Genomic DNA, 21,732 nt, shown 5'->3' on the forward strand with positions numbered 1-21,732 from the left:
AAAAGAAATCAAGTCTAATTTTCAGAATAACTTGCACTGACGTAACCTACTGAAGACCAAAGGGAGGAAAGTAAAAAGATCAGATAAAAATAAAAAGGGAAACAGTTTGAGTGTGCAAAAATGTGAAGGGATGAGGGACAGGGAAAAATAATAATAATCAAAGCATTTTGTACAATACATTATTCTGTTACTAATGAACACTGAGGAGTTTCTGTCAGGGCTATGCTTCTGCTCCTTCAACTCTAGTGCTCAATACAACCTGGTCATTAGCCAAGCGTCTCATTAGCTTACGTCCACCTTAAGATGCAAGAGCCAGGAATCCGGTTGTCGACCTAAATAAAGATATTTGATTATTATATTTAGGTCTACGTCCAAACAAATTACACAAATGTATTTGTATACAGTGTGAAAATTGGCTCTTGTATCAAAACATATAAAAAAGGACTTACTCAATGTTGCTTTTCAGCTGATGAACAGTGCGCTTGTCCAGGTAACGGCAGAAGAGAGTGAGCAGGTTTGAGGGCAGGAGCAGTGGCTCCACCAGTGAACATTGGGACAGCTGTCCTGCCACCTGGAATATTGTGTCGGTCCTAAAAGACAACAGGAACACTACTGCCAAGATCTTATAAAGGATGTTAAAATGATCTGCCGTCATGGAATATTAGCTCTAAAATCCTCACCAGGACTCAAAGTCGCCAATGCTGGGCTCTAGAGGAACACCTGAGGACAGAAGCTTCTCTCCTTGGGAGAGAAGAGCATACAGCAAGGACAGTCCAAACTGAAAAGGAAAATAAATTAATGAGAAATCACAAAAGTTCCCTGCAAAAAAAATAAAAAACAGCCAATGAGCAACAGAAAGCACAGACCTTGTTCTGACATGTCAGCGTGAGGGACTCGTATGTCGTCAAAGACTCAGATGATGTCAAATCTTTAAGGACACCAATTAGCTGACTGAACGTCAGGCCTCCAATTGCATTTCGAAGAGGCAGGTAGAGCACTGGAAGGGCCTAAAAAGAGGATATGAGGACGATAACATTATTCACAATAATAATAATTACCCTAAACATGCATTTACTCAGTCTTTGTGCTGCTGAGCCAAATAGAGCATACTACCCTACCTCTTCTGGATCTCTGCTCATCAGCGTAGGAAGGTTAGAGGTCACAGTGCTCAAGATTTTCAGTGTAGTATCATGTTTCAGAAATGGGAGAAGACGGGCGAGTAGCTTTTTGCCTTTTGAGACCAGCAGGAAAGGAAGAAACTCCACTCCTGAATCTCTATATCAAAACATGAGAAAATTCATTGCTCAAATTCAATTCAATCAATACTCATCAAAATATTAACTATAATGGTATAGCTTCATTAGGAAAGCTAGACAAAGTAAAATCTTACTTTTAAGCGATAAACACAATATGCATCACTTCTAGCCAGAGGCAGGGAGTGTATACTCACAGGGAATTGTGATGTTGAAGCTGGAAGTAGATGTGCTCCACTTTCTCCTGTGACTTCTCAGTCAACCTTCTTTCTTCTGCTTCAGACAAGACTGTGGTTTTCATCCTCTCTGTCTCTTCAACCTCCAACAGAACCATGAACAACTGCAGGGGAAGTGGAGATGGTAAATAAAATGCACCTCGCTGCATCAAAACAAGTAAGCAGCAGGTACCTTTTCTATTTTGCTGAGGACCTCTAACCGCTGTTGTCGGATGCATTTCTGTTCCTGTAATGTGGAAATAAGTGTCAGTATGCGGGAAGGCAGATTAAAACACTTAAGATGCCATAAATTGAAACAAACCACAGTCACCTCAAGTGGACCCCGAGCCTGAACTGCATTAACTGCGCTGATGGCACGGCGAGGAGAGTAACATGTGGACACAGCAACTTGGCCCAAAGAGCCTTCAATGTGCACCACTGGAAGAGCAAAGAATTTTATAGTTGAAGAAAAACACGTACAGCACTGCAAGCTTGAGTAGATACTGATGTTACATTACCCGTTCACACACAGTGTAGGTTTGGATTCAGAAGTGGGGCGGACACAATGAAATAAATACAATTTAAAAAATATGAAAACCTATAAAGGCATATTTTAAAAGGAGAATATTAACTGCATGAAAATAGAATATTTTTTTAACCTGAAAAAAAAAAGTTGCTCATAAAGCTTATTACTTTGTACGCACGGTAATAAATCAACATTTTATCAACTCAGGTCTTCTCTAATATGAACTGTGGTGGCCGGACAGTCACAAAGGAATGTTCAGAGAAACAATAAAAAGTGAAGGCAAGAAAAATAGGATTCTTTCCCCAGTGGAAATACACCCTTGCTTTCACAACAGGAACAATTCTAGGCAAATCAAATGCAAAATAATGTGGTCCAATGGCATGAAAAGGTAATGAGATAAAAACCTGGGGCGTAAGCGTCAGTTTTCGTGATGTAAGGTGTGGTGAGCTTGGGTGGCTCCCTCCTGCTCCTTATGCCAAGCTCTTCCTCTGCCATCTTAGCTTCTATTCGTCGATAGTACTCCTATGACAAAGTTTCAATATGCTAGCCATGAAATGCTCAGGCTTTGGTCATGTACTCTAGAATTGGCTTCTCTCATACATAATAGTAAATACATGAGCAAAGGTTGGTTATCTGGCTTAAAAGCTACAATGAATGATGAAGACACTAGCACAAAGATTTCTTACCTGGTAATAGTAATCCTCATGGTATGGATTCTCACTTTGCAGCTGAATCATCTGCAGCTTGGTGATCCACTCCTTCTCTTTGGTCGTCATGAAATTACAGTAAGGATCCCAGTCCTCTGGTTTTCTACAAACCAGTCATTGTTCTATGAATAAGCTTTTCCTTTTTCATAGCATGCTGAATATGAAAAAAGTTCAGAATCTTCAAAAGATGTAGCACCAACCTTTGGTATATGCGTTGTTTTTGACTAAGTAGTCGTTTATGTTGTGGGTGGAGCTGGGTGACAGGACCCGGGTACCTGTGGGTCAGACAACTTCACATTTAAAAGCACCATGGATGCATTCAACACTCATCAGTTTCCATGTTAATATGATGTTGTGCTCCGTAACATGAACATAGTCATAGAGTAAAGACACCTATTAGGGCTTCACAATTGATCAAAAATCACAAAATGGACCAGTGCAATATTTAAACAGCAGGAGGTGAAATATTTCTTAAGGCTAAATATCTGTCAAAATACCATTTTGAATTAAGTATTGTGCTGCAGAGATGTCCCAGCCTACAAATTGTATTCTACAGACTTAAGAACACATCTTTGTTTGGTACAGATCCACAAAAAAAAAAAAAAAAAGACGTTTTATTATATTTTTCAATGAAAATAATGCAAATATGATCGTGAATTATATCACAATATCAGTCAAAATAATCACGATTAGATATTCTCCTCATATCGTGCAGCCCAAACACCCAATTTATCTTGATGCCAAATGAACAGTTTCTTAATGCATACAGTTGGAAACATAGGACTTGCACTATATGACAACACTGTTATGTTTATCTCATGATAAAACTGAGAAAGTTGGGTATTGAAACCAGCCCAGATTTGCTACTAAAGGGTAACTACCTTCCCCCCCCCCCCCCCTCCCCCCCACTGTCAAAATCATTTAAATATTGAGTCGGACTGTCGAACGGTTAATTTTTTTTAATCGCGATTAATCGCCAAATTTCTAAAATTGTATTATTTTGCCTTTCAGAACTGTTTAAGTACATATTAACAATGGAAAGCAATTCTTACCAGTGTATCTTAATTGGGAATCAATCTAATGCAAAGAAAGTTACTTTGAACTTGACTTTAAGATTTGTATTTTTTTTTTATTTACTCTAAACAAAAGAAACGTGAATCTGTCATTATTGCACAATTCCTACAAGTACCTAACTGAGATGTAACACTAACACTTTGCTTATACAGTACAAACAAAATGGTCCAAAAACCAGATGCCACAGCAGGACATTTGTAACCTTTACATTTTTCTAATAAGGAATGTAACAATTCTCCTGGACAGAAAAGGGGGTGAACAATACCCCAAAATGACAAAAAGTCAAAAAAACGATACAAACAGTCCTAAAACCGTATGCTGATATACATAGTCAATATAGTGTGCAGTGACTTCTAAATAATGTTTATTACTCACTGACGTCCAGTGATCACCGGTTAATGAGTGTTTGCAGCACATTGCAGCAGTTCCAGTTGGGCTGCTTTCTCCGTGTCGTACAGGCTGTGTATGCGTGAAACTACTGTCCCCCTCGACAACTTTTTAACAGTAAACTTTCTGTTCAGAATCTTATTGGCATCGATTTCTGCGTCTCGCGCTCGCCAACCACTCAAAACGTAACGTTAGCCTACTACTCTTTGGCCGGGTCGCAAGCCCAAACAAGTGCAGGCGTGCCCGTTTTGTTTCCGGTCTAGCTAGATCCGGTGTGGTGGTGTAGTTTTTCTAACGTTACTAGTTGCAACAGCATGTGAAAAAAACTACAAAGTTTGCTTGGCCAAAAAGAACATTAATCTCGCGATAAAAAAAATTGACGCCGTTAAAATGGGTTTAACTGACAGCACTAATATTGAGCCATTACATTAAAAATCTTTTAGACAACAGGAGCCTATAATTTCTGTAGCCTACTCCGAAACAACAGACTACATGAATGCCTTTTTCTCATCTCGCGTTTCACACTCCACACTGCTGTCTTCGGACAAAAAGTCATGTCCTGAGATCTATAATGTTGTCAGACACTTTTAGTAACAATCAGCCTGTCGGTAGCAAAAAAAAACAAAAAAAACAAAAAAACATTGTAGCTTGGTTCGCGCCGGCTCTTCATTACCCTTTAACAGATCCAACAATCAGGATAAACTACTGTATTGAAGGGCTGCTCGATTATGAAAAAAAAATCCCTAAATACTTTTGCCGTTTGAACTTTTTTTTTTCTCATGCAGAACACAAGACAAAGAGTTTACTTGCAAAACGTAATGTGCAAAATAATTTTTTTTCTTTCGATTGTTTTGTGATCATTAGGAGCCAAAATCGTAATCGCGATTAAAATTTCGATTAATTGCAGAGCCCTACTGTATTGTACAGTTTTTTTTAGATGTTTCCATCATTCTGTCCATCTTCATTGTTAACTTGCACTTTTAGATGAGTGCATAGCCTACATCATCATCAGTCATGTACTTTCCTGCCAAAGTAGGTTATGCTTAGGCCTCCAGTAAAATTAATACTCTGCTTTATCCTTTACATGAAGGATCTGTTTTGGGTATGTACAACTGCATCTTTTATCTCCAGAAAGTACAGCTATCCATTTCTCTAACTTTACCGTGTAAATACACACATTAATGCCAGGGAATGTATAAATGTCAGGTCAATGAAGAGTTTTATATACTCTTGAGGGATGAACAAGACTGCCAAGTCATAAATATACTTGATACTCAGAAACCTTTGCTGACAAATATTTCAGGCTACAGATCAAACATTCCTGTGAAATACACAAGATCATGACACACCTGAAATGCTGCAATGGATTAGACGAGGGGCTGTAAAAGGAGGACGGCCTTGGTGAGTTGGCACCAAAGCGAAGTTGCATCATCTTAGGAGTGAGAGACTGAGGAGTGGAGGGGCAAGGCCGGTTCATAGGAAACCTGAAGCCCCCTGTCTGATTCAGGACAACATAACGTCATGAGTCAGGACAGAAACAAGCAGATTTACTCAACTCTTCATGAATACATTTACTATTGGCTTTAAATGTATCAAAATAGGTCTCATTTATTATTGAATAACCTGATTGTAATGTTGCCGTGGGGTTAACGGCTGACGTGAGAAGATGGGTGATCCTGGTACAATGGATGCATGCACCTGCAAGAAAAAAAAAAACTAACATTCAAAGACGGAATTTGACAGGCAACACCTGACAGACAATGTGTTGGTTTAAATGAATCATTTAACATTTTAGGAAGTACATTTCCTTTTGGTTGATATTCATTCGAGCAAATGGATTCACTCTGTCTGTAAAGTAAATATGTAGATGGAGTCTGCAGCTGGTTAACTTAGCATAAAGACTGCAAAAAGCTAATCTGGCTCTGTCCACAACAAAATCTGCCTACCAGCACCTCTAAGGCTCACCAAATAACATGCAATACCTAATTTGTTTAATCTATTAAAACAAATGACAAATTGGGGTAATCCCCACGAAGGATTTAAGAGCCAGACTCTTGGACGGATGCAGTGATTTTGTCGAGTTTCCACTGGTTGCCTGACAACCTCACAGTAGAGATGAAACTATAGGAAGTCACCGTGTCATTTATTTGTATTAGCGCCATTTTTATTATTTTATTTGTATGGGTGGATTCAACAAACATTATACAACATGGTAATTGGTGAGCTTTACAGGTTCATTTTAAAAATCATACAGACATGAGGGGTATCAAGCTTCTCAAACCCAAAATGTCTAACTATTCCTTTAAAATAAATGATTATGTTGTAAGATGAATCCTCTACCTGAGAGGGGCTTCTTTGGCCAAACTGTCTTCTGGAGTAGGATCCTCTGGGTTCCCCTCTCCTGTCCCTGAAGGGAGAGACAGGATACAGCAAATCCACGAAGTTGGAGGTCGGGTGCTGACCTCTGCGACCATCAATCACACACACTATAGCATTGTCCTGAGAAACAGAATAAAAAACTGTTTAGGTAACCTGTCACACAAATTTTAACATGTGTTTAGTGATGTTAACCTGAAGTATTGATCCTGAGATTCTTGTAGTCTTTCTGGAAGAGGGTGCCATATACTAAAGAGAAAAAGAAATTGCTTTCAAGCAATGAAAGGAAACATTAGCAGTACTAACACGGTGCAACAAAAAAGTTCACTTACATCATCCTCAAAAGTTTTCTGGTGCACGGCATTTCCACAGTCCACTATGGCACTGTCAAGACTCTTAAAAAGCAAAAAGATCAAAATGAGGACAAGCTGCAATGAGGTGAGCTGTGAGCCTGAATCCCACATTTCAGACAATTATACTGCATTACCTTGAGGCTTGGTCGCCCCTCCACTATCCTCATCACAGCTGGGTCTTCAAACATCTGCCCCCTGCCCAGCCCTCCTCTCTGTCCCCTACCTCTGCCACGCTGCCCTGGGGGAGCCCGGGGCAGATACTGTGGCCTCTGTCTGGGAGGAGAGAGGGAGCTGTGGCGGGATGATTGTTTGGGGTCTGGTGGAGGTGGTGGTGTTGTTAACGGTGGAGGCGGTGGCTCTCGAAACTGAAGGAGGCCGCCGTTGCTGGGGTCCTGTGTGGTCTTGTGTGCATCAAGATCTACAATACAGATACATGTAGAAATACCGTCTGAGGAAGTTTTCATCTTTTCACACTGTAAATGATGATTGGCACTACTTTCGCATTGTGCGGCCCATAAAGCAGGCGCACTTGAGACCTCTGCAGAGTGAGTCGGCTACTTCCGGTTTAGCGCTCCGCTAACTTGAATGGGGATTAAATGATTTAATCGTGGGGCTCTTCTAGACTATCCAAATGTTATCGCACCGAATGGATCAAATTTTGATAGTGAAACAAGTTATTTCGCAGGGATTGTGCTGCTAAAAAAAAAAATGTATCTACTGATTTACAGACGTGTCTTTCGCCATGTAAACCTATGGGAAAAAGTCCTTTTGGGCATCATGTGACAGGCCAGGAGTTGTCATTCCACTGGCCACTATGTTCAATTAGCTTCAAAGCCCAGCGCACTTCCTGGGGGCCTGGTAAAAACACCAACTTATGTTCTTTGGGATAAATAAAGACCACAGATTGTTAGGCTTAGAAATATAAATTATCAGCAGTCCATCTGAAATAACATTTACTCAACCCTTTTTTTAGTCAATGTCAACATGTTTTTACATGTATTATTAAGTTTACTATATAAAAAAAGGACTAGGTATTTGGGAAATTATCAGAAATGCTCCTTTTCTTCTCAGCTGGCTGGAGCCACACCAGCATCTAACCGGACCCAAGTGACATTTGTAGGTACGTTTGTGTGACGCAGCTGAGCAGCTAATTGGCTCTCTAACCCACAAACTGACGTTCATAGTGCACTTTTTCCAGGTGAATGTTTATTTAGTTACTCGTTCAACAATTGAAGATGCAGATCAAGACGTGTGTTCATGTTGGTAAGTTAGATCAGACTTTAGCAGGAAAGCTAATGTGGTTCATGTTTAAAGTCTGTGGCTCTTGTGTTGTGTAGCAGGCTGCTGTCTGGTTCAGTGGGACATCTGCTCTATCTATAATAGAAGGCTGATGTAGAGCTGGGCGATATGGAGAAAATCAAATATCACAATATTTTGCAAACATATCTCAATATCGATATTGTGGCCATATTGTAGGGTTGACAACTGGTGCTTTAAACAATGAGATTTTTGATAAATAATCATCAGTAATGTGGACATAATGACTAAGTGGGTAAAGGAAAATAATACAACAGCTAGACCAGTCTGGTAAGTTCAGAAAATTACATCACTTTACTGTAACGCAGCCTTTAAAAACCAGGAAAAGTGTCATATCACAATATTCAAAATTTAAGACTATCTAGTCTCATATATCTACATATTGCCCAGCCCACGCTGATGTCACTGCTTTATGCAAGATTTGATTGGCTGTATCGAAGGTCTCCATCTACATTGACAGATAACCAACGATAAGGAAGTGCCATCATGAAACCAAATATAATCATCTTCCCTTTTGGTTTCAGATTTTTTGCTCAAAGAACACATGACATTTCATTTACAGATCACATGTATGCTGTAGCAAAAAAAGCTATTTCATTTCTCATTTTTTGGGTTAGAGTGTGGAAACAGTTTTTCCATCAGTACACCTGCTGCAGGAGCTGACAGGCATGTTGCCCCATCTGAGAACAAGGGGTATATTTTTTAGCTGGGAAATTATGGAAAAGGTTAAGGGGTAACAACTACAGACCCATTCCAAACGTCTCCTCATTGTAGACGTTTATCTCCTCATCTTCCTCAGCCATGGCCTGAAGAAGCCCACAGTCCATATTCGTCCCATCCTCTCCATCACTCCAATCTCCTCCATTCTCAGGCCACTGAGGCTGAGACACCTTTTCAGACTCCTGTGGGGTTAAAATATATTAGGACTACAAAAAAGCCAAGACACTAAGAAACCTTCATAATCAAACAGGAAAATGCTAACATTTGTCTATATATATATAAAAAAAAAAAAAAAATCACTGTATCCCACTTTTTTTATTTTATGTGAAGGATTTACATGCCTACATGACAAAATCATTTGGCATCATTTTGTATCTGTCTAACTAGTTATATTTCATACTGCCAGTCAAACTGCAGTCAACTTTTATTGTGAAATACACAAAATAATTGGGTTGCATGATTCTCCTTTTATTCCCCTCCCTCTATTAACTAATAATAAAATATCTCATGACTACAAAGAAGACAGAGACACTGAGAAGAAATCTTCAAAAACAAGCAGTAGAATGCTAACTTCTGTCTAGAAAGTCACGGTTCTCTTTAAGTTTTCCGCAGCCATTTTCACAACCATCTCAGCAAAGTGAGATGGAGATGTGTAGACTTGAAATGAAGTTGTTATTATTTTATGGCATCAGACCCATATGCTTATTTAGCATGCAATTAATACCTGCTTAGCTTGTTAGCACGCCGTGTACGCCCCAAACTGAGACCGGCAGCTCGCTCAATACAACAACATTCACACATTAAAAAGCAGCTAAATTATACTGACTTACTTGTTGCTGTTCTGAATCACTCATTGCGCAATTTTTATTTATTTTCACACTTGACGCCGACGGATCACGGTGACTTTCTTCCTCCGTAAGGTTACCTTTCTCTTGTCAGACAGCGAGGGAGGCTCATTAACTTTTAAATGAACTCACCTGTGAGCTGCAGAGGAGGCGTGCACACGTCAACACGCTTCAGGTATAGCTGTCACCTCAACTCTAAACATTTGCTTACAGTCTATGAATATTGAATGTGGTTTTCGAATTTGTTAAAGAGTTTATTTTACTTTTCACGTTGTTAACTTTGGACACATTCAGCACAGGATGCAGACATTGATTTTAAAATAGTTAAGCTCGAGCTCAAAGCGGTGAGCGAACAGGGACATCTAGTGGTCAAATATTTTTCTACAGCAGTGTCGTGCTAAGGGTATACACGTAGACTGTATACCCTATAATGCACAGTCTCTGCGCTGCTATCAAGTATTTATTTTTTTTTGTATATGCTTCAGATCGTGTCTAATAACCTTGGTGAATATGGAGGAGGTTATTATTATTTCCCAGCAAAAGTTATAGGGGGATACACGTTCTTCTTTTTAGGGATGTGTAGACTTGAAATTAAGTTGCTTGATTTAATTATGAAGAAACATTTCTCACATTTCACAGTTGATCTTTTGATTCATTCACCCATTAAAACAGCATACCATAAATTTGTGTTCTCCTTTATTTTATTCTTTGGAATTGTTTTTGGCATAGAGCAATAGTGAAAGAATAATGGAAAATATCTGACATTAAACACATGAGAGCGGACACAAACCTTACAGTATATAGCAGTCAGCATACAATATATAAATGCAATTGCTGTGGCACTTTTTGCAATATAAAGTAAATATATTAATGGGGATTTTTTTCAGTACAAGTCTTTCACTGAACTGAAACAGTAGATTTGCTCTCCATATACTGTTTCGTTTCTACCTTTGGCAAAAGAATTCAATTTTCAATATTCAATTTGAATCAATACAGTATGTAAAGAATTTACATACAAGACAAAATCATTTGGCATTATTTAATATCTGTCTAACTAGAGTTACATTTCATACTGCCAGTCAAAATGCAGTCCACTTTTGTGAAATAAACATAAATGAGTTGGGTTGCATGATTCTCTTTTTATTCCCCTCCCTCTATCAACTATAATGGTCTTAAAACCAAGAAAGAGACCAGCTCCACCCTCATTCCCGCAGTAAAAAACAAACAAATTGAGAACTCAGAGTCATACAGCTTCTTCACTTTGGTGACCCAGAGGAGGAGGAGGGGGATGCAAAGTCCTGTGTCCTCAACCAAAGAGTTTGATAAAGCAGGGGTGGCAGTAGGGCTTGTTCTCCTGCTCCTTGAAGCAGCCTTTGCTCAGGGGCTTCAGGCAGAAGTGACACACAAGGTGGTGGGGGTGGAATTTGGCCCCCATGGCGGTGACGCAGCGGCCCAGGATCGGCTGCTGGCAGGCCTGACACATGCTGCCGCGGGACTGGTGGTAGTGGGCCTCACACAGCGGCTGACCCTCGTGTTCAAAGAAGCTGCCATTGACGAAGGGGCTGTAGCACTCCTGAAGAAGAGAGACGCAGTGAGATTCAGTCACAGCAGAGTCCTGACTCATGGAACTGTAATTAGACAGTTACCATGTGAAATGACAACTTTCTCATGACTCTTTGAGAATATTCTTCTTTTTTTTCTTCTTTTTTTTTTTTTTAGAGCATAGTAGTTTTACTGAGAACAGGAACACCCTGCTCACACAGTTACACACACCACTAGTCTCGTATTGCCAGACCTTCCTCCACAGCGCAGCGGAGGACGGTCTGGCTAGTTCACACAACATTCCGGAATAGGAGAAAAGCATGCTCTGGTTTATTGTCATTTCTTTAAACCAATCACAATCGACTTGGGTGGCGCTAAGCACCGGACACATTTACAGTGCCTCAGCAAAACAGCCTCGGAGAGGAATTTGTTTTGGTGGAACATGCATGTAAGGAGGCGAGCTCTGGAATTAAAATGGCTGTCAAGTGTGTAATGAGTCGACCAGAGTTTAGAATGCTAATACAAAGAAAGTGGAAAGCGAAGGACATCTGGCCGAAAATGAGGGACATCCGGTGGAACCTCAGGCGACACTGGAACAATCCCGTAAATTAAACATCATCGATATAGACTACACACACCACAAACACAGTCTGAGATCAGACTGAGCAGCTTCACTGTAGCTGTTGTGGTTTAAGTGCCTTGCTGAGGTGATCAATAACAATATGTTGGACACAGAAATGTCCCACATTAGCATAAATATTACAGAGGACTTGACATTATTGTCCTCAATGGTGTCTATGGGCCTGACCATCTGCAAATGTCATAATCCCAGAATAAATGTAAAGGTATCCTGTAAAGTTTTGGACCTCTAGTAGCGCTATGGATCAGTTTTTTATGAGTGGGTCACTGTTTTGTTTGTCTCATGCATGCACAAACATGAAAATCCACTGATCAACATACGCCAGCAATGTGCCAACAAAAGCACTGAAGAAGACTGCTAGCGATAAAAACATAGATGCAAAAAACGAAGGTTTCAATGTTTTTTTTTTAAATCAGCTTTGCAGATGTTTAATGAGAAAGGAAATACATTCAACATGTGTAAATGACTTTAAGGATACAGACTGAATGTAAACACAACTTTTTTTGTTTACAAGAAAACTCCACACAGTACCTTTAAAGTGCTCATATTATGCTCATTTTCAGGTTCATAATTGTATTTAGAGGTTGTACCAGAATAGGTTTATATGGTTTAATTTTCAGAAAACATCATATTTTTGTTGTACTGCACATTGCTGCAGCTCCTCTTTTCACCCTGTGTGTTGAGCTCTTTGTTTTAGCTACAGAGTGAGACCTCTCACTTCTGTTCCATCTTTGTTGGGAGTCGCACATGCGCAGTAAGTACTGCTAGCTAGTCTGAGGGAGTGCCATGCTAGCAGCTAGGCGAGCATTATAACGTGTGTTACAAAGTGACGCATGTTTGTCACGGAAGTAAAGGCTGGACTACAATAGAGCTGTTTGGAGCAGTTTGTGAACAGTGTTTTCTGTTGGAGATGGTAAGTCCTTTTGGGACTTGCACTTTAAAGCTATAGTGCGTAGTTTCTGTCGCCCCCATGAGGGGGCGGTATCTAAGTAATGACAACAAAACTGTGCGTCCACATGATACAAGCCTTCCGTGACTGCGCACCCCCTCCTCCATTCAGTTGCTAGTAGCCAAGGAGGACACGGAGGATTAAAAAAACATGATGGACTCTTCAGAAGAGGTAATTATCTTCACTCGAGTTTCTGCGCGGGAAAGTTACCGGACGCCACAATCGTCTGAGCATAGCCATACTGAGAAATACAGAGAGAGTTGTGTGGAGCTGATAATCTTAATTAGCTTTGTAGCAACTCATTTGGCAATGGCTTGAATGTAACGGATGTTCATTAATATCAAAAAGTTACGTACTAAAGCTTTAAATTGGACCTGACTTTTTCTCAGAATAAGTCTATAAGAACTGCAACCATAACACCCCATGGATCAAACTGTTGTGCTACACACCGTGCAGCTGTTTGCCAAATGCAACAACAAACATTATCATTGACTCGGCCCTCAAACCCCACAGAGAAGCACTCACCCTGCATACGAAGCACTGTGGGTGCCAGAGAGAGTTGAGAGCTGAGATGTAGTTTTCCAGGATGGGCTGGCTGCAGCCTTGACAGCGGGAAGCAAACAGAGTCAAGAAGCACTGCTGGCAGTACTGCTGGCCCTCACGGTCATGGAAACCTGCGAAAGATACAGTCACAGTTTTACACAGTTCAAGTTACAAGACTTTCTTTGATGAATGATAAATTAGCTAGAAGATGCTGGGGAAAAAAACACTGTCTAAAACCTTTCCATGTGACTCTGGTCTGTGGAACATAAAACTTTAATCTATTCATAATGGTTTAAGGTTTTACTGATGTGAGTTTTTAAAGCCTGACATTGTGTATTGTCTAAAAGCGTGTTCTGCTTTGAATGTGGCCATTTTAATGCAAATTATTCAGTGTTTCCCCTGAATTCTTGGCAGGGTGGATTTGAATTTACATCACAACATTAATCCTTTGAAAACCACACAAATGAGATGTTTAAGGGGGGTTAGCAGCTGGTAAAAGCAAGGTTACAGAGCCCCCAGGGGTCATACACACAGATTTCTAACTTTTACAAACACTTGGACAGATTATAACCTTAAAATGAAGAGAGTGCAGAGCTTTTTAAGGGTTGTACGTAAGTATGACCCAGCGGACGTTCACTGTTAACAGTTGTGTGTTGAACCCAGACAGGATACAGTGTGTGCCGCCCATTACCTTCCTCTCCAAACGCCCGGCTGCACTTAACACAGCAGAAACACTCTGGGTGCCAGTTCTTGTCCAGAGCGGTGACCATTTTCTGAATAACAAAAGGAATGAAAAGTTAAATGGCTTTAGGTGGGTTGGGGTATTAATTTGAGCTTTTCATGTCAAAATAAGCTCTGACTTATGTGACACATGTACAACCAAGTTTCTCACATTTAGAATGGGCTTGTTGCATTGCGCACAGTGAGGGGAGAAGAGGGTGAAGTAGTCCGACTCGCAGTACGGCCGCCCATCCTTCTCAAAGAAGTTGCGACTGCCTAACTCTGTCTCACACTCGGTACACACAAAGTGCTCTGGGTGCCACACCTTTCCAAGAGCCGTTACCACCTGCACGGGGAAACAGTCAAAAGTTGATTAATGAACAGCATCCTTTGATGATTATAGTAACAAGGTCCTGTCCAACCTTTCACCAGTTAACATCATTTTTGGAACATGTGGTTCTAACTATGAAAACTGAGATATCACAAGCTTAATATAGTTTTCTGCATGTCTATATAGACAAATTCTGATAACTCACCTGTCCTGCGACTGGTTTTTGACAAGCTGAGCAGTTTCCTTTGGAGGATGTTTGAACGCCTTGTCGGCTCAGGTCTGACTGAAGTAGCCCCAGCATACTGTCCAATGAGCCGCCGGATGAGGCCTGCGGCGGGGCGCTGGGCTGCTGTGGTGCTATCACCACTGGATTGACAGGTGCAACTGGCTGGGAGAAGAGAAAGAAAAAGTGATGGATGGCACATCTGTCTTTGTGATTTTAGTTCTCCAAGAGTTTATCATCAATCTGCAGTTGGTTTGAAATTAACTGTCATAAGAGACAGTGGTAAGACAGTGGAGACTATGGTAAATGCCATTAGCTTGGCTGGTATTTGGACATAAACAAAAATCTACAAAATATAATGACAATCCATCTTATAGTTGTTAAAATATTTTAGTCTAGATCAAAATGGTGGTATGGTATTTGGTAATAACAGTAAAGAGTATTCAATTGAGAAATGCTCCTTTTTAAAACTCACTGTTCCCATAACTTCATGCTCACGCTTGTTTATAACCCACAGCTGGACTGCACACTGGAACCAAACAAACCTAAAATGACAGAACCACTTCCTTTGCTCACATGCTAGCACACCGACTCACTAAAAAGGAAGAATGTCTGGATTATGTACGGTACCAAATGTAGCTCTGACTTCCAACTATCTAAAGATATTTTTAAGGCAGGAAAATATCTCCACCAAGACTAATTTCCATCCTCGGCCCTATCTGGTGACTGGTTTACACCAGGAGGCATGTGCTGTGGCCAGGCCACAGTTACAGTGAAGTCATTATGCGGTCAAGTGAACGTCTTCATGAACCAACCATGAGTCAGTGTGAGCTGTGTTAAAGCCTGGAATAGCTGGGAGTGAATGGGAGAAAAACACATTCTGAGCACAATTGTGGATTCACTAACATTTTTTGATTTTTGTCATTGTTATGCTGCTGTGTGGACTCTTACTGTGCTCTGGACTCTGAAGTCTGACAGAGAAGCCATCAGTTTGTCCAATTCCAGTGTGGCTGATGTTGCTGAAGGCTTCGCAGAGCTAGGATTCAAAGAGAATTCTTGTTTTAAATAAAACCATAAAATACACTATTTCATGAGATTTTACTTGTATACTGCCCTAGATTTAACAAATTGGGACTTTGTTACCATTGTTAACAAAATGTATGTGGATATGCAACTATTTCAACAAGCCATCTGTCATTGAAAATGTAACAAAACAGACCTGCATTTAAAGCTAATCAGGATAGTTCCTTACTCATATCTTGCTGCAAATCAGTTGGTGGACACTAAAACTGACCAGGAATAGGTGTAGAAAACATATATGTTGCAAACATACTTCACAATACATTGTGGATTATATTTTGTTTTATTATTTAATATACACACCTTGTCATTAAATGTTTAAATATAGGGTAACACTTTACAATAAGGTACACAAAAATGTAGCTACAAAAATGTAGCTACTGTTAAATGAATGAGTAACAGTAACTACCAGTCTGTTTACCAGTAACTAATCATAAGTGCTTGAATCCCAGTCAATCACTAACTAATCATTAGCTAACCATTACTCATTCATTCCTCAGTAACTAGCTACATTTTTGTGTACCTTATTGTAAAGTGTTACCAAATATAGTTAAATAATTATAGCGTTTGCACAATCTAATTATATTAAAACTTTCTAATTAATTAATGTATCTTTTGGTTGATCGTACAGCTCTCCTGCTTGTGGAAACTCTACAGTAAGTAGTTTGCATTCACTAGAATTGCAGCGAATTCTGTCGATTCTTTAGATTCGACTTGATTGATTCGATTTGGTACCTGGAGGAGGAGGTTATGGCCTTATCCTTAATCGTGTCCCTCTCATCTTTTTTAGAAGAAGGGAACTGGGCCAGGATCTCATCTGATGACAAAAACAAGGTCATATATAAGAAAAGATTCACCTCAGAGTTAAACACAGGGATATAAAGTACACACACACACACACACACACACACACACACACACACACACACACACTAACCTGTGATGTTGAACTGGGTGGCATTCAGCTCCTGTAAAAGATGGTCCAGTTCACTCAGACCTCCTCCCAGTAGCGAGGAGGAGGAGAAGGCCGGAGGAGGATCTGTTGTGCGGGGAGAGCGTGGTTTACACACTGTGCTGTAAAAAAGGCAAAACAGATTATGAAACACCCTGTCACTAATGTGGTTGGCTTCTTCGTGGTCACTTTGTCAAGACTCATTGGTGAGTCTTGAACTTTGTCTATTCAGAAATTAGTCATGTGGCAGCTGAATACTCCCATCTGTCCATCGCAGTGGTTTTAAAATCAAAATACAAAATATCAAATGTAGAAAACAAACAATTACATTTTTTTTCTTTTATGTGTTTCCTGATAAACCTTGGTCAGATAATTTCACCATGCAAACACAACGAGAGACTTGAGTGAGTCACTTTCTCTCTGATGTAAAATCTGAAGAACCAACTTAAATTCACAGAAATGTGCAGCCTGATAATCAGATAATATATTGTGATATAAACTCTTACCTGTATAATTTGTCTGGGTTGGAGTTTTGGGAGGATTTCATTGCAGCAGAAACAGTCTGAGAGACAAAACAGATCCCGCTTTTTAGTCAAGATGTTACAAAAGCAGCATGAATTCACAGAGTATTTGTAACCAAAGTTGAGAGTGTTTAGGTATGATTAGAATGATCTAAATCAGAGTGGAAACCTAATCTGCAATGAGAAAATTGGTATGACTCCATCCCTGGCAGCTAGTTGTCTACCTGCTGTGGGGTGTAGGCAGGCGGTGGTGGCCGGGTTTGGGCGGACTCCTGGGTTTCAGGGTCAGCATTCTGTGGAGGCTCAGAGGTGAGCAGGACAGGACACCGAGCTAGAGGAGAGCCAGTGTTCTCCAGATCAGCGAGGAGGGCATCTAGGCGGGAGGGAGGTGAAAGAAACTGATGCTGAACATATAACAGCATGAAAGTGATTGAAGTCTGGTTAGATTTACAAATCAATTTAGCTTCATGTTGTTGTTTTTTCACGAGAATGAAAGATAGTTATATACCCCATAATGTATCTCTATATCTTTATAAATGTCCCTGATGGTGTTATAAGTTTATTTATGAAGCATCAAAGGGAAATAGAAAGAGATATGGGTTAAGAAATGGATTTAAAGAGCATGCAGTGCAGATGGAGATAAAAACAGAACATAAGAAGTTAAATGAATGTCTTGCTGGCAGACACAATGAAACACATGCAAACACATGCACATACAGTTACGTACCAAACACAACAATACGAGGACTGAGAGGGTAGTTAGGTGGCTCAGGCACTCCTAAGGAGAGACAGACAGCCTATGTGACCATTAATACAGCAGCAGCATATCAGCCCCCACACGTCAATACACGTCATGAAGGACAATGAGCATCCTCAGACATCAGTCAGAGGACAGGACAGGCAGAGTTTTGCACAAAACCCGAGAAAATCCGTCGACGCACACTGAAGTTATTAGAGCACAAAACATATTTCTGCATTCAAATCCAAGACATGCCAGTATGGAAAGGAAGCGAAGGAGGAAGAGTGTTTGGCAACTGATACAGTATCTAACTCCATTCCACCCCACCTCACTCACTCACTCCAAGTGGAAGCTGTCCAGAAACTAAACTTGCTCAAGGGTTAGCCGCTGCATGACTTCAATTAGTGCTGGCAAGTCGATGTATGTGTGACTAAAGGCAAAGCTGCAGTTTGTAAAAGCTGGGCTGAACATGAATAATTACAAACTCTAAGTTGTAGAGGAGAGGCAGCTGTTTTGGCTCAATTTCACTGGTTTTACACAGACTTAATCTTTCACACTGCTGATACGATACTACACATTAATTTACAATTTGCAATCGGCTTATCATAGCCGGCAGTTTGTCGGTTATTAAATAAAATGAATAATACACCCCGGCAATTGCAAAAGTACCCTCTGGGGTACAAGTAGCTCTGGTTGGGAATCACTGATCTACTGGTAGATATTTTTAAAAACTAGTTACCTCAACAGACAGGAGCACATGGTTATAGTCAGTTTTTAATAAGGTGCTGTCCCTTGTTAAAAAGCTTTAACTATAACCGTGTGCTGAAGACCTCATCATTTTGTTTGTTTTGATGGAATTGTAAATCGCCAACAACAAATCTCTGAACCTCAGATTCTGGTAGCCTTTGTAGAATGATGATGTCATGTTTGACACGTTTGATGAAGATTGAGCTGATCGATGTTGAACATCTGTAATGATCAGTTGTGTGACATGATGAACATAACCAGTTGAGCCTGCATTAGTTCATCTCTGCGGCCACTTCTGTCACAGATTATTCACACTTCTGGTATGACCATGTGGTGAGAAACTTGTGCATATGCTACTTGCCCTCCTCCTCCCTGCTGTGTGTCTCTTTCTTACACACACACTAAACTGCTCTTATAAGGAGCTGAACTTCTCTCAATGGGAATTATGACCATATTTAGAGCTGCCTGTCGACTTGTTTGTCTTGGCCAAAAGCTTCTCTAACAAGCGGTCTCTCTCACCGAATAGCCTCGCCAGATTCGAAACACAAACTTACAAGATTATTAGACAACAGCATAAACCGAGTGTCCCGAACATGGCCACCGCCTGACTTAACTCTCACCCAGTAACTCGGCCTCTCCGTGTGCAATCCAATCCAGATGTGCCCAGATGTGCTTGGCTGCATTTAGCCATTCTTTCCAGTATTGCTTGTAAAGCATAAATCCCCTAATTCTGAAGCGAAGAAACAAAAGTTCCTGAGAGAGCAAATGGGCAGGTGAGGCAAAATGCCTTTCTATTTTCATAAAACTCTGTGGCTTTTTTTTTTTTTTTTTTGCAAATAGCAGCATGGCCCTGGGCTATTTCAGGGCCTTTCCGACACACAAAGAGTCAGCTTCTCATAATGTTGTTCTTCTGATTAAAGAGAAGACATCTTCCTCTAACATCTTTATCAAAAAACAGAAGCAGTCATGTTGTGTGGCTTCTCTCCATCTGTGGCTTGTTAATATGAATGAATGGGAAAACCTTTGTGGATCCCTTTTAATCTAATTTACAAAGAATTTATTGAATTTTGCAGGGCATACACAAAATACTCAATGGCGGTCTGGCAGACACAGACTAATGTAGTCCTTGTGTTACCTGTGTGAGTATGTGTGCATTTGTGGCCTGTTTGCTTGGAAAGGTAAAACACAATTATGCAAAACATGTTTAAAATCTCAAAGGATGGGATCACACTGAAGAGAGAATAACTGTAAACAGGATAGTAGGTATCATAAGATAAGAATAGACCTTGTCTATATATACTATTTAAAGATATGCCATTGCTTTTATCTGCCTTAAAATGTTATGGAAGCAAATAAAATCCCCTTTACATTACAGTCCCGCATGTCCTTGTGGACAGAAAAGGAAATTCTATTCCACTATGATTGCCAGAATAAACATATATTATTTCCTCTGTTTGGGCACACCACCCCTCCTAAAGATCCCCCTTAAGATATCTCAACATGTAGTAGTAGAACAGTTGCTGCGCTAACACTTACCCAAATCGTCCATGATGTTTTAGCCGAGTGTTTTCTTCTTTGAGTGACACAATACGTTCGCGGACAGCATTAATAAGTAGTGATGGACGCGTATCAAAGCCCGCAAGATAGACTCGTCTGGGTGCTATTGTCTGCGTCGGTCCTGAATAACTTCTAGGACACCGTTATCCGCCAAGAGAAGAGGAAGAGGAGGAAGGGGATGAGGAGGAATAAGAGGAGGGCGTCCCGTTTCTTTTTCCTACAGGGCTCTCTTCCTGTGTAATGCCTACCAGGACCTCAGACTGAAAGAAGGCGTAGTTAAATAAATGTGGTTACAAACCCCGCATTCCCCGGACACGCGACGTCATCCTGGACATTCCTAGCCCATATTTGGGGTCGAAAATTAAGGATTAAGTGGCGACAAACTGCAGCTGGACGTTGCTGCGACGATGTAGGTGAAAAGACAAGAATGCATTTACTGGCGTGTGTTTTTACAGTAAATACAACCCTGGGATAAACATTAAAGGGGCTGTGCCCCGTTTTAAAAAGGAGCTTGTAAAAAAGAACATTTGGATATGGTATATCGACTGTTTCTTTTTAATATATCCCTTCCCTATTTTATACGGGACTGGTGTACAGGACCGTTGACAGGATTTTTTTCAAATACGTCTATAAAACAAGAAATTATCTGATCATTTATATTAAAATTATTCAACTATTCTATATATATATATATATATATATATATATATATAAATAAAAAAGAGTACTGTAATTTACCTACATTAGAGTCCAATAACATGTTTTAAGAGGGTTTTTTTTTTCACTCTAACAGGTTCATAGACACTTTTTCTACTAGGCCTACTAACATTACCATATACTGTAGCTATGTATACTTAAAAGGAGTAGCCTAATTACTGGTCGCTGTTAATGGTCCACCTGTACATAGGCTACTGCCAACCTAAAGCGATTTTACGTTTTGCTGAATGCATTTACCACATAACACGGACCCCATCACTTACATTAAAATTGCTTCACGAGGGGGTCTCTTTATGGTCAGTATGAACAGGAGAAACGACATCGAAAAAAAAATCAATCTTCATATGAGGATGTGAGTATTCTTTTTAAGACAGACTTGGGGGGGGGGGGGGGGTGCGAACCTATCCCCTGTTTGGGGCCCTTGTCGCCTCTCAAGTTCGCATCAAGTAGCCTACCGCACACACACTGCACAAGGCACAGACAGCTTCATTATATTTTACACCACAGGTTTTCTGTATTATATTTTCTCCACAGGTTTTCTGTATGTCAGTTAGTTTGAGGTAATTTGTTGAAACAACTTGTACCGTGTGAGCACAATAGAAGATGAAATATGTTAGAACTACATTTTGATTAATAACCCAGGAGTGAGTTGATGTTGACTACTTTTATTTAAGTGGGGGTGAAAAATCCCAAACAAG

The 21,732-nt window shown here is 40.2% G+C and overlaps 2 protein-coding genes across 5 annotated transcripts; both read right to left on the reverse strand.

Annotated features, from left to right (window-relative positions):
- patl2 (PAT1 homolog 2) lies at positions 1 to 9,899 on the reverse strand. The gene is made up of 19 exons (XM_031315800.2): positions 9,759 to 9,899; positions 8,957 to 9,110; positions 7,026 to 7,309; positions 6,871 to 6,933; positions 6,734 to 6,787; positions 6,503 to 6,661; positions 5,786 to 5,860; positions 5,512 to 5,660; positions 2,902 to 2,976; positions 2,681 to 2,804; positions 2,399 to 2,516; positions 1,800 to 1,906; positions 1,662 to 1,715; positions 1,451 to 1,593; positions 1,119 to 1,275; positions 867 to 1,007; positions 681 to 778; positions 450 to 590; positions 1 to 332 (listed from the first exon to the last, which is right to left on the reverse strand). The coding sequence occupies exons 1-19, from the start codon at positions 9,780 to 9,782 to the stop codon at positions 299 to 301; spliced, it is 2,154 nt and encodes a 717-aa protein (XP_031171660.1). The 5' UTR covers positions 9,783 to 9,899; the 3' UTR covers positions 1 to 298.
- A 557-nt stretch (positions 9,900 to 10,456) lies between these two features.
- Positions 10,457 to 20,735, reverse strand: LOC116061347 (transforming growth factor beta-1-induced transcript 1 protein). Of its 4 annotated transcripts, none has more exons than XM_031315494.2 (12): positions 20,297 to 20,735; positions 18,002 to 18,052; positions 17,499 to 17,647; positions 17,260 to 17,315; positions 16,739 to 16,875; positions 16,542 to 16,618; positions 15,673 to 15,759; positions 14,704 to 14,886; positions 14,340 to 14,513; positions 14,139 to 14,220; positions 13,430 to 13,578; positions 10,457 to 11,346 (listed from the first exon to the last, which is right to left on the reverse strand). In XM_031315494.2, exons 1-12 carry the CDS (start codon positions 20,307 to 20,309, stop codon positions 11,080 to 11,082), a joined length of 1,425 nt encoding a protein of 474 aa, XP_031171354.1. In that variant the 5' UTR covers positions 20,310 to 20,735; the 3' UTR covers positions 10,457 to 11,079. The 4 variants fall into 4 exon arrangements, with proteins under 4 accessions (XP_031171354.1, XP_031171353.1, XP_031171355.1 ...); XM_031315493.2 differs by having other exon boundaries at positions 15,673 to 15,757; positions 16,537 to 16,618; positions 20,297 to 20,734; XM_031315495.2 differs by lacking the exon at positions 18,002 to 18,052 and having other exon boundaries at positions 15,673 to 15,757; positions 16,537 to 16,618; positions 20,297 to 20,732.
- Positions 20,736 to 21,732: the final 997 nt, after the last annotated feature.

Source organism: Sander lucioperca, chromosome 22 (genome assembly GCF_008315115.2).
Source record: "Sander lucioperca isolate FBNREF2018 chromosome 22, SLUC_FBN_1.2, whole genome shotgun sequence".
NCBI classification, from domain to species: Eukaryota; Metazoa; Chordata; class Actinopteri; order Perciformes; family Percidae; genus Sander; species Sander lucioperca.

Bases quoted from the DNA above. Each gene is read 5' to 3' on its own strand.
- patl2 (XM_031315800.2), bottom strand. From the start codon at position 9,782: ATGAGTGATTCAGAACAGCAACAA. The intron at 6,934-7,025 runs GTAATGCAGTAT...TTGCTTTTTAAG, and splicing joins AGGGGCGACCAAGCCTCAAG to AGTCTTGACAGTGCCATAGT. The intron at 779-866 runs GTCTGTGCTTTC...TTTCCTTTTCAG, and splicing joins CGCTGACATGTCAGAACAAG to TTTGGACTGTCCTTGCTGTA.
- LOC116061347 (XM_031315493.2), bottom strand. The intron at 16,619-16,738 runs GTTAGTGTGTGT...TTTTGTCATCAG, and splicing joins CACCCAGTTCAACATCACAG to ATGAGATCCTGGCCCAGTTC. The intron at 15,758-16,536 runs GTACCAAATCGA...TTTGAATCCTAG, and splicing joins GCCATAACCTCCTCCTCCAG to CTCTGCGAAGCCTTCAGCAA.